This window comes from Phalacrocorax carbo, chromosome Z (assembly GCF_963921805.1).
Source record: "Phalacrocorax carbo chromosome Z, bPhaCar2.1, whole genome shotgun sequence".
NCBI lineage: Eukaryota > Metazoa > Chordata > Aves > Suliformes > Phalacrocoracidae > Phalacrocorax > Phalacrocorax carbo.
Window position 1 is genome coordinate 4,395,870 of NC_087548.1, and position 12,801 is coordinate 4,408,670.

General features: G+C 47.3%; 1 protein-coding gene across 1 annotated transcript; it reads left to right on the plus strand.

Moving 5' to 3' along the window:
* The first annotated feature begins 2,875 nt into the window (after positions 1 to 2,875).
* Positions 2,876 to 6,508, plus strand: LOC135310600 (immediate early response 3-interacting protein 1-like). The gene is made up of 3 exons (XM_064438724.1): positions 2,876 to 2,944; positions 4,398 to 4,509; positions 6,436 to 6,508. Exons 1-3 carry the CDS (start codon positions 2,876 to 2,878, stop codon positions 6,489 to 6,491), a joined length of 237 nt encoding a protein of 78 aa, XP_064294794.1. The 3' UTR covers positions 6,492 to 6,508.
* The last annotated feature ends 6,293 nt before the right edge of the window (positions 6,509 to 12,801 follow it).

Consider the following 12,801-nt stretch of genomic DNA (forward strand, 5'->3'; position numbering starts at 1 on the left):
CCTTTTTTATTATTTACAGACATGCGGAAAAAGATGGTCTGAATGATTTTTAAAAGCTTTTTGTAAATGTTGGGGGTCCCTGGGTAACTAGAAATGGCTCCATTTTAAAATGTTAAACTGATAGTTTTTAGGAGACTTGTAGTTACACTGAATTTAAAAATCTAGATGAAAAATAAAGAAGTTATGTTGGAATTCCTGAGCTTGCCAGTGTGTGTTGGCATGTGCCAGTACCCTTGAGTACTGCCACTAACTGCTGACATACAGGAAGTTAATCGTACACATGTTTGCAGAATCAGAGCTGACATTTGGAAGTACTTTGAGCTTTCAGAAATTATATAAAATTATATTAGAATTAAAAATAATATAAAAAAACACTTCAGCATATGCTTAAATAATAGTGATCTCACTGGAATCCCAATAGAAGATTTACTCGCTTCCCTGAATTGAGACTGTATTTCTTTTCAAGACTGAAATGACAAATACTTTTGACCAGATGACAAAACTCTGATAAATATGTTTGATTTTTGTTTTCTGTTCTACCTCCCTTATGTAATATTAGTAATTTTGGGGGTAAGTTAGTAACAAAATATGCTATGGCTCTAATGATGGGGTGCTTTCTCTTGCTTCCAGCTGTTAAAATGTAATGTAAATTTAATAGAAATGGTTATTTAGATGCATATCACATCATCGACTATACTGAAGCAAGTGTTTCTGAAAGGAAAGTCAAAGATGAGAAGAAGCTGAGGTGTGGGTTTCTTCATGGCTAATTTGCATGGCGCCTGAGCATCTGTCCATCGTCCAGTCCTGATGCTCAATTCACTGCTGAAGTACCAGATCATCTCAGGCTTGCCGGTGAGTGGCTCTTAACCCAGAGCTGAAACGTGGAGATATAATATTGATACACTGTGAATAATTTACCCAAATCGTATCAGAAGTCTGTGGCAGGGCAAGGAATCGGGATGGGGTCTTGCCAGCCCACTGCATTAAGCACAAAGTTATTTCTGTCATGGTGAATGAGTTTAATAACCATCAAAGCGCAATGATTATGCAAATCGTTGCACTCTGATTGAGTAATAAAAGCTATCGACCATCCAGAGTTAAGGGGTTTGTGTATTGTATGATTACTGAGAAATAAAATCAGAGTGATTATGCAAATCACCCCCTTCAGCCAATCGGACTGCAAGGTGCAAAGGAAAAAAAATATTTATGTACCATAACTGTGTAGTGTATCCCTGAGCTCTGGTTATTATTAATTTTGTTATTTGACTGCAGAAGTACCCAGAGGCCCCGATCAATCAGATATAATTGTTTTCTTTTGGATTCTGCTAAGAATCTTGACTTCTGCAGTCATTACATTTTGGATAAACAACAATTGGGCTCTGAGCTGATTTCCTGCTGGAAGAAAAAACGTAAATCAACATGTAGTGAAAAATACGGGGGGGCAGGGGGGAAAGAACCCATATATTGTCCATAAAATTAAATGCAAAAGAACATATTTTTGTATAGAATAGAATCATTAAGGTTGGAAAAGACCTCTAGGATCATCAAGTCCAACTGCCAACCCAATACCACCAGGCTTCCTAAACTATGTCCCAAAGTGCCACGTCTACATGTTTTTTGAACACCCCCAGGGATGGTGACTCCACCTCTCTGGGCAGCCTGTGCCAATGCCTGACCACTCTTGCAGTAAAGACATTTTTCCTACTATCCAATCTAAACCTCCCCTGATGCAGCTTGAGGCCGTTTCCTCTCGTCCTGTCACTAGTGACTTGGGAGAAGAGACCAACCCCCACCTCACTATAACCTCCTTTCAGGTAGTTGTAGAGAGCGATAAGGTCTCCCCTCAGCCTCCTCTTCTCCAGGCTAAACAACCCCAGTTCCCTCAGCCGCTCCTCATAAGACCTGCTCTCCAGACCCTTCACCAGCTTCATTGCCCTTCTCTGGGCACGCTCCAGCACCTCAATGCCCCTCTTGTAGCGAGGGGCCCAAAACTGAAAAGAATATTTGAAGTGTGGCCTCACCAGTGCTGAGTACAGGGGCACCATCACTTCCCTGCTACTGCTGGCCATACTATTCCTGATACAAGCCAGGATGCTGTTGGCCTCCTTGGCCACCTGGGCACACTGCTGGCTCGTGTTCAGCTAGATGTTGAACAGCACCCCCAGGTCCTTCTCCGCCGGGCAGTTTTCCCAAGGTACTTCCCCCCAAGCCTGTAGCGTTGCATGGGGTTGTTGTGACCCAAGGGCAGGACCCAGCACTTGGCCTTGTTAAACCTCATACAATTGGCCCTGGCCCGTTGATCCAGCCTGTCCAGGTCCCTCTGCAGAGCCTTCCTACCCTCGAGCAGATCGACACTTTTGCCCAGCTTGGTGTCATCTGCAAACTTACTGACGGTGCACTCAATACCCTCATCCAGATCATTGATAAAGATATTAAACAGAACTGGGCCCAAATCTGAGCTCTGGGGAACACCACTTGTGACCGGTCGCCAACTGGATTTGGCTCCATTCACCACAACTCTCTGGGCTCAGCCATCCAGCCAGGTTTTACCCAGAGAAGAGTACACCTGTCCAAGCTATGAGCCACCAGCTTCTCTAGGATGCTGTGGGTGACAGTGTCAAAGGCTTTACTAAAGCCCAAGTCGATGGGCCGTGAAAAGCGGCGCGCAGGGCTTGCCACAGGCGAGGGCGTGAGGTACACACCCACACCTCATTCCTGCCCTCAACGGGGACCCGGCGGCCGTGGCGGGAAAACTGGCGGCGGAGGCCTCGCCCCCCTGCCCCGTCCCCTCCCTCTGCCCCAGACCACGCCCCCCACCCCCCGCCTCGCCCCGCTCGCTCGGGCGGCGGGTCCCGGCCTGGCGGCGCAGCGTGCCATGGCCTTCACCCTTTACTCGCTGCTGCAGGCTGCTCTCTTCATCGTCAATGCTGTGGTCACCGTCACGGTGAGCCCACACCAAGGAGGGGGGAGCGGGCCCGCCGTCCCGGCCTGGCCAAGGTGGGGGGGAGGGGGAGGAGAAGAAGAAGAAGAAGGAGGAGGGAGGCCTGGTAGAGGGAGGTGTCTCGTCCCCGTTTGCGCCGCCTGTCAGGATGTGGTGATGGTGTGAGGTGGTGTCTTTCAGTTTGTCGTGCCTTTTTTTTTGACGAGAGAGCGCTTCCTTCCCAGGCTTTGCAGGCTTTGGCGGTGCTGAAGGAAGGTCCCCGAAGTAGGGCATCCTCCTCCTTTAAAAGAAAACAAAACACAGAAAAGCCACCACAAAACCCAAAAGCCACTGATGCAAAGATCTACAAAGCCCCAGAAAAAATCACCAACGATCCAAGGTTTCCCAATTTCCTGATCCAGAAAGTCCCACCTTCTCCAAGCCAGACTGAGCCTGGATTTTTGGCAGGGGTGTGGATAGTTATCCCTTCCTCCTGGTCTCTGGGAGGATTCACTGCGAGGGACCTGCTTGGTTTGGGTTTGGGGTTTTCTTTTGCTTTCCTGACGAGCAGCAGCTCAAGGAAAAGGGAGGTGTGAGGGCTAATAGGGTGGGTCAAGCCACTTGTTGGCCCCAGGAGGCTTGGGAATAACTCCAGGCTCACCGGAATGGGAGAGGAGTCACCTACCTCCCCCAGCCCGGTGCCAGAAGAGCGAGGGTGACAAAAAAAGGCAAAAAAAAAAAATCACTCAGAAGTTGTTTATAGAGAAAAGAAACTTGCAGGTTGCACAGTACAGCTTCACGTACTGCCAGCTGCTCCCTTCTCCACTCTGCTTGTCCCCCAGCAGGTCAGGACTCAAAAATCCCTGCTCCTGTTGCTGGGACCGTGTTCTTTGCCTCCCCACAGTGGGTAGGGAAGGGGTTTTCTCCCTTGAAGGGCTCTGTAAACCCACAGTACTTCTGTGGCCCTCTGAAAAGTTTCCAAATATTTTTTTTTTAATAGCAGTTACCAAAAAATCATCATCTGGATTTGGAATCTGTGCTGAGCGCTTCCTGTTCTGCAGCTGGTTTCTCAGTGCTGAAGCATCGCTTCATACCTGACACTTGCTTTTTTATCTCCTGGTAAAGGACGGCGAACAGATGTAGTTTGTTTGGTTTTACTCCAGTGGGTATTTTTTGTCAAGTCCACATAAACTGATTTGCTCCCCTGGCACGCAGGGGATAGTAGCACGTTATAAAGGTCCAGGTTTCCTTTGCAGAAATGTTGATCTGTCATTACAGATGCATTCATTAAAAGGTTTAAGTTTTCGGTATCCTGTTTTAAAATCTGATCTTGAAATAACGTGGATTGGTTTGTAGTTTGTTGTTCTAATGTTAATGATGTACGTAATGATATTTGAGACTGGTTGCTCGTTAATATTGCTGATAGCGTTTATTGTGTGGTTGTGGGTTTCTTTCCTAACGTGGCTGGCTGTTTTTATGTGATGCAGTTGGCTGGGGAAGTGATCAAGGGATTGGAGGATTTGGAGAGGAACCAGGAATTAAGGCACAGCTAACGAACCTTATCCGATCTGTACGGACCGTTATGAGAGGTAAGGTGATGATCTTCTGTTTAAACGTTCTTGTCTGTAAAGTTTTGCTTCTCTGCTTTAACGAAATAATCTTGGTGCTTTAACTCTTTTACCAGATACCTGCTATTCCTGCTCGTCATTTCCAACCTGCCCTTCCTTCGGGGTCATTCCTTCACGTGCGGACTCTGCGTAGGAGAGTGCAGGTCCCAGCTAAGGCGCCCCAAGTTTGATAAAGTGTAAAATATTCCCTGACTCTAGCTTGTGGCGCCGCTGCTGCTGCATCTTGTCTTTCCTCGGAATTTGGGAGCTGGGGGGATGCTCGGTGATCAATCAGAGCGTGCAGTTAGCTTCACCTTGGCTAAATTAAATTTTATGTGAAGTACCTGGTGAAGGAAATGTAATTCCTGCAATTCTTAAAGGTAAGCCAGGCTTACGCGCCACAAAGGATGGGAGAAAATAAAAAGACTTTTGTAAGTTACTAGTAATTTTTCACTATAAAGCACACCAAAAATGCCTTGTAGGCGATGATAAAGAGGCAGTAACAAATCTTACCTGTCTTCATAGAATCATAGAATGTCCTGAGTTGGAAGGGACCCACAAGGATCATCAAGTCCAACTCCTGTCCCTGCACAGGACAACTCCAAATTCACACCATATCTCTGAGGGCGTTGTCCAAATGCTTCTTGAATATTGTCAGGCTTGGTGCCGTGACTGCCTCCCTGGGGAGCCTGTTCCAGTGCTCCACCACCCTCTGGGGGAAGGGCCTTTTCCTAATACCCAACGTAAATCTCCCCTGGCACATCTTCCTGCCATTCCCTTGGGTCCTATCATCAGTCACCAGAGAGAAGAGATCAGCGCCTGCCCCTCCTCCTCCCCTTGTGAGGAAGCTGCAGACCGTGATGGGGTCTCCCCTCAGTCTCCTCTTCTCTAGGCTGAACAAACCAAGTGAATTTAGCCGTTCCTCATACAGTTTCCCCTCTTAACCCTTCACCAACTTCATGGCCCTTCTCTGGACACTCTCTAGTAGCTTTATATCCTTAATGTACTGTGGCGCCCAAAATGGCACGCAGCACTCGAGGTGAGGCCGCACCAGCGCAGAGCAGAGTGGGACAATCCCCTCCCTCGCCCAGCTGTGATGCAGGGCTTGATGCACCCCAGGACATGGTTGGCCCTTTTGGCTGCCAGGGCACACTGTTGGCTCATGTTCAACTTGCCATCGACCAGAACCCCCAGGTCCCTCTCTGTAGAGCTGCTCTCCAGCCTCTCGGTCCCCAGGCTGTATGTACATCAAGGGTTGCTGTGCCCCAGGTGTAAAATCTGGCACTTGCCCTTGTTAAACTTCATACAGTTGGTGATTGCCCAGCTCTCCAGTCTGTCTAGATCCTTCTGCAGGGCCTCTCTGCCCTTGAGAGTGTCAACAGCACCTCCCAGTTTTGTGTTGTCAGCAAACTTAATTAGTATTCCTTCCAGTCCTGCATCCAAGTCATTTATGAAGAGATTAAAGAGTACTGGCCCCAAGATGGATCCCTGTGGAGCCCCGCTAGTGACTGTCTTGCCCACCCCAGAGTAAAAACTGATACTTTTTTTTTCTAAATTGCAGCAAAGCTGAGGGTAGAAACTGACTTTGAAGTGGTTTTGTTTCACTTGGGGAAAGAGATTGTTTGGATCAAAGTTATAATGGGCCACATAAAAATATTTATGTTGTTGCTTCCTGATTTTTAGTATCCTAAGCTTTGATCCTGTCTCCTTCCACTAATCCTGATTTTTTGCATAAGAAAACTCAGTGTGTTTTTAAGATTTGTTTTTATTTTTTTAAAGTTTTTTAAAAATTTTGATATATTTTCCTCCTTAAAAGGTAGTCTCCCAAGATAACAAGAAGTTCTGTCACTCTGTGGCGTGCAGAAGAAAATTTTCACAGTTGCTCTTCTGTTTTTTTTTCTCCTACAGTGCCATTAATAGCAGTGAACTCCGTTACAATCATTCTCCTCCTGTTGTTCGGTTGAAGATACTTTTGGACATCTGTAGGGGAATAGACAGGGATCGGCGACCGGAAGATTACGGGATGTGATGGAAAGATAGACTCCTCCCCATAGGAGTGGCAGGAACAGGAAGCGCAAGAGCTATATAAGCGTGTGACGCAGCTAAATAGACGGACATTTTGCATCCATCATATTGATGTCTGTGCATCACTGTCCCCAGGGTGGGTAGAGCCCTGTGTCCCGGAGGTATGCGGCCCAAGATAAGTTCTCCCGTAGAAGCGTACAGCTACAAGTGGTGACCCCGACGTGATTAGCGGGGAGGCTTGGCAAGTTCGCCGGGGGGAAAGAGAGCTTGGGGCAGGCAGGGGCGGGACGGGGAGCCGCAGGTCGGCGGGCGTGCCATGGATTCAGTCGTAAAGGTACTGAAGGGATTGGGGAAGGAATATGGTACTTCAATATCGAAGGCGCCTACCTCAAAGGCCATCCGATGGATGATTACGCAGGGGCTCATACGAAGTCCCGCAGACATATTTAATAAGGATAAGTGGGTGAGAATTAAAGAGGAGTTAGCCGAAAGGGCTATGATGGGAAAACCCCAGTACATATAGCTCTGGGGAAAGATACACCGATTACTATTGAAAGCTCGGGATGATCAGGAGACGTGGCGGCAGGCGCGGCGGTGCCTGCACGGTGCTACAGGCGACAGTAGCCCGGAAAGAGACCCAGGAGGGGCAGTGGGGACGCAGACAGGGGCAAGCATCGCGGGGGATGGGGAAGAAGGGGAGAGTTCGGACGGAGTAGCCTGGCCAGCGACTCAGTCTGAGGCTCCCAAGGAGGTGGATCGGGAAGCGGCAGTGTTCCCTGTTGAGCCAGCAGGGCCTTTAGAGAGTCCCCCCCCCGCATATCCCTGGGATGATTTGGCACGGGCGCGGGAGCCCGCGCGCGGGGAGAGTGACGTGGCAGCGGACGCAGCGGGAGTGACGGAGCGGAAGGAGAAAGATGACCAGCGCCGGAAGCAGCGCCGGCAGCGGCACCGCCCTCTGCCCGACCCTCGAGACTGGCTCCCGGGGCAACCCTTGAGATGGGAGTCGGACGAGGAGGAGGATTGGGGTGCCTGGAGGGGAGGACAGGGGGAGTATAGAACAACTTCGAGTAGCAGCGAATCAGAAATTGGGGGAGAAACCGATGCCCACATGTGGGAAGAGAGAGCAGCTTGCCTGCGGCGCGCAAAAAAGGCACAAAACAGCAGAGACTCGGAGGACCAATCAGAAGGAGGGAGGAAAGGGACCGCCAAAAGGGGAGGTCCGGGGCGCTGCAGCTCCGGAGGGGTCTCCGGAGGACGTGCTGCGGCAGCTGCAGCAGGCTATGCGCGCACTAGGGGAAGTAACTCGGCGGCAGACAGGACTTTTAACGAAGGGTGCGCCCCAGCGACAGTCAGTCGAGTTACCTAACTGGCGGCTGATAGCTAGAGATTGTAGCCTCGATGGAGTAAGGATAGAGATGCCCTGGATATTCCCTGTCCGGATAGCTCCTGGAGGAGGGGTGGAGTGGACGCCGATAGATGCCAAGCTAGTGCGAACTTTATGGCGAGAAATTAGAGAAAAGGGGCTCGAAGTACCCAAGAATGGTGTAAAGCTTGGAATATTGTATTAAAACACGGCATTGCTTACAATAGTACAGGGCAGGCAGTAGTAGAACGCGCTCATCGCACCTTGAAAGCAAAAATAATACAGCTTGGGGAGGGGGAGGGGTATAAGGGAACTATACCCATAGCAGCTCAGCAAACTATTTTAATGCGTGCATTATATTTGCTTAATCATTTTATACGTGGGCAGGAGCAAGTTACAGCAGTGGAGAAGCACTTTGGCAAAGCTCAAGCAGGCGAGCGCTATCTGCAGGTACGAGTAAGGTTCCCAGGCAGTGAGCAATGGGAGAGAGGATGGAAACTGAGATGCCTGGGGAGGGGCTACGCCGCGGTTGAGAATGAAGGGCGCATAGAATGGGTGCCTGCAAAGTGTGTGAAAGCAGAACTGTGCAAGGATGTACAATGAATAATCCCTTTCTGAGTTGTCTCTTTGCAGGGTCTGCTGACATGGATCCTCATGCTAGCCGTACCATTGGGAAAAGAAATGAGCTCCTTGACAAGATCGCAAGCAATATTGCAACGAGAGCGACACTGGGAGAGGGCGGCAAAAGAGAGATATGAACTGGAACTGGATAGTAATAATTGGGGGGATCTTGTTGTGTGTAGTAATCATGGTTACTTGTGGGCTGCCATTGTTATGCTGTGTTATAAGACAAATCAAAGAGCGCCTGCGAGCGTTACATGAATATAGACCTGACCGCAATATGTATCCGCTTTCGCAAGTAGCTTTGTAGAATTTTAGTAGCATGGGGAGGGGGAGATGTAGGGGAATAGACAGGGATCGGCGACCGGAAGATTACGGGATGTGACGGAAAGATAGACTCCTCCCCATAGGAGTGGCAGGAACAGGAAGCGCAAGAGCTATATAAGCGTGTGACGCAGCTAAATAGACGGACATTTTGTATCCATCATATTGATGTCTGTGCATCACTGTCCCCAGGGTGGGTAGAGCCCTGTGTCCCGGAGGTATGCGGCCCAAGATAAGTTCTCCCGTAGAAGCGTACAGCTACAGCCATCCAAAGAAGCAGGTTGCTAACCACCTCTGCTCTGAGTTTTCTGGGATCCAGCACGGTTTAGCTGTCAATTTGACATTCAACTTAAAATAATAAAGACACTATTTCTATTTATGCTATTTCCTAATGTTCACTTGCAGTTTCATTAAACGAGATAACGGGATCAATGCAACAATGCTGCAAATCTATTGGACTGTGACAAGTTTTGTTGCTGCCTGTTAGTAGCGTTGACTGTTAGAGTACGCGTTGTGATATATTGCAATGATTTGTCGATAGGATGCGGTTTTTAAATGTCTCGTTACTCAGGGATGAATTTCCTCCAGTATGCTTCCCAATTTATTTTTAAGTTAAGAAAGGCAACAGTGCTTTTTGTTGCAGTTGCTACCACAGTCCTGTTGAAGAGAACACGAGTTAGGCTCTACAAATGTGTTACAAATTATTGAAGTACAGTTGTGATATTGAGGGAGACAAAACTAGCTGGGTAAAGCCCTGACCCAGTTCACACTGGAAGTCAAATGTTCCCAGTTTGATTGAGAACAGGATTTTTCTCTTGGTAGTTTTTTAAAATCAATAACATTCCATGCTGATGGGGGAGTAAGTTGAAAATAGGTGCAATTGCTATGGAAAAATGTAAAAAAGCTGTACCTAAAGCTGGGCAACTCTGTGTTAATTTAGACTAGCGGGTGATGTTAGTGATTAGTATTTGTTACTGTTCTGTTAAGGATTATTATAATTTTTTAAATGTGCGTTAAACTTCTGCATGATGATTGGCATGTTGGAAGTGGGGAACCGCTTGTGCTCCGAGCTTCTTGGGAAACGTGGGAGGGGAATACTGCGCCCTTTTCAAATGCAATTCTTTGTTTAAAAACCGAATTTGCAGCTTCTTCAAATTTGCAGCCTCTTCTATTACCCCTGCTTCTTCCCCCGCCCTCCGTCTTTGTTAATTTAGCAGCTTACTGAGGTTGGAACTATGGGTGTGATCTCGCAGCTCTGTCGCAGAGAATATCGCAAATTGCTCTCAGTTAAGGCTGCTGGGTTGGTCCAGTGTCATACAGCAAGTCTGAATTGCAGAAGGCTGGTTCTCATGTACCTTTTTAGAAAAGTTAGAAGCCTCATGTCTGTTCCCCTGCTAAAGTGTTTTAGCTTTTTTTGTTTTTTTTTCAAGTGGGGAAGACCAAAGGAAGGCTGGCACTTTCACTGTTTTAAAAAAGCTTAGTTTATCCTCTCTTTGTCTTGATGACTAAAGCATATGCTGTTGTATACAAAGATAAAGCTGTAATATGTGTAAATGAATTTAATGATCTTCAGTTGCAGTGTTTCGCAGAGTAGAGTATATTCAGGGAGAGAGTTTTATGTTGTTTCCTTTTTTTTTTAGAGAAAACTTGTAAATAAATTCCAAATCTCTAAGTTAACCCCTCTCTTTCATAACTTGCTCTATGTCTGCGTACAGTGGGAGTATCTCAAACCTCAGTTTCACCCCGTTCCAGATAAGAGTTACATGAAATACTTTTTTTCTCCTTCCCGTGGCACTTGGGAGTATCATCTCTGTGCTGTGAAGCTGTAGTTTGGTTTAGTAGCAAACCTAATGAGCCGTGGTAACGCTGGCCTGAGGCAGAACAGGGTCGTGCTAGTCCTTAAAGCAGGTAGATTTATTTATAAAGTATTCCTTATGATAATCTTTGTGTAATTCAGAGGTGACGAGGGCATGGTCTGGATCAGTTATTTTCATACCTCTGTTTTTCATGGAAACCGGACAGTATGTACGTGGAACGGATGAAACCGGGAAGGTATGCAGGCCTTTCTGTATTTCTGTAAAATTTTTGTAAAAAAGCTGTGGTAGATGTTTCCATTGCTGACACATTGGATTGCAGTACAGAATGAGCACAGCTTGAGTATAATTTCCTTTTTTGTATTTATTGACTGTTAAAACACTAGCTCTTCCTAAAATAAAAGCCAGGACTAGAGATTACAAGCAGCAGCTTTAAAAATAGGTAAAAAGTGATTTCCCCATCTTCGTGTCCTTTCAGAAAGGCTGAAGTTTCAATGCATGGCTTACAGCACTTGATTTCAAAATTAATTAGGAATATGCAGTAAAAAGGGGCATCAGTTCTGTGCAGCAGGAATCCTGCATTTGAGGCAAAACTGGGATGTGTTTTACCTGGCAAGATGCAAAATAGTGAATCAAAGTGGGGCAGCTGCTGAAGATCAGGTCTCCCAGGTAATGAGCGGGGATGAGGGCAAAAGGGTGGACAGCAAACAGGTGGAGAAAGGAGGAGTGTAGAGAGAAACAGCAAGGGAGGAATTACACTTCTGCCATCTCCTCCTGCAGGTCTGAGCGCTTCTGAAACATGTCTGCTGTGACTAGGTTCACACAAGGCGAAGCACCTTCAGACTCGGGTTCTTCAGGAATATGGAACAGGCAAAAGAGTTTCCACCTGGCAAAGAGCCTGATGTGCAAAGCAGCCTGTGATCCAGCAGTCACTTCAAACCACAAAGAGCGTTATCATTCCTACCTGGCACAGAAACAACAATAACCAGAACATGTTACAGATCAGGATGATGACTAAGACTTTCTAGTGTAGAATAATTGGCTCATTTCTAGTAAGGATTTGCAAATGGAAGGTGCTTTCACAGCAGTAGATTGCGGTGTGGTGGCACCAGTCGGGGCTGGCTCCGTGGTGAAAATGAAGCCTGTGGGTCACTTCACAGAGTCTTTAGTGCAAATACAGACAGGAAGAAGGGATCAGATCTGTATACCTGTACGGTTGGAGGTTTGTTTTGAAGGGTGTTGGGACAGGCAAAGGGAAGAGGAGGAAGGTAAGGGTTTGTACACAAAGGAATCTCAAAGCCACTTCAATTATCCTTGACATCTCACCTTAGGTTGCAAGGTTATGAATTTAGAATTGTACTAACTTATCTACCTTGGATTATTTTAATGTGCCATCACAATACAAAACTGTGAATGTATATCATACTTAATTCATTGATGTGCCCTCGTTTCTTATGAAATCCTAGAATCACAGAATCATAGAATCACTGAGGTTGGAAAAGACTTCTAATATCATCAAGTCCAACTGCCAACCCAACACCCCAGGCCTCCTAAACCATGTCCTGAAATGCCACGTCTACATGTTTTCAGAACACCTCCAGGGATGGTGACGCCACCACCTCTCTGGGCAGCCTGTGCCAATGCTTGATAACCCCTTTAGTGAAGAAACTTTCCCTAATATCCAATCTAAATCTCCCCTGGCACAACCTGAGGTCATTTCCTATCGTCCTGTCACTAGTGACTTGGGAGAAGAGACCAACACCCAGCTCATTATAACCTCCTTTCAGGTAGTTGTAGAGAGCGACAAGGTCTCCCCTCAGCCTCCTCTTCTCCAGGCTAAACACCCCCAGCTCCCTCAGCCACTCCTCATCAGACTTGTTCTCCAGACCCTTCACCAGCTTTATTGCCCTTCTCTGTACACGCTCCAGCACCTCAATGTGCTTCTTGTCCTGAGGGGCCTAAATCTGAACACAGTATTCAAGGTGTGTCTTCACCAGTGCCAAATACAGGGGCACCATCACTTCCCTACTCCTGCTGACCATACTGATACAAGCCAGGATGCTCTTGGCCACCTGAGCACACTGCTGGCTCACGTTCAGCCGGCTGTCGAACAGCACCCCCAGGTCC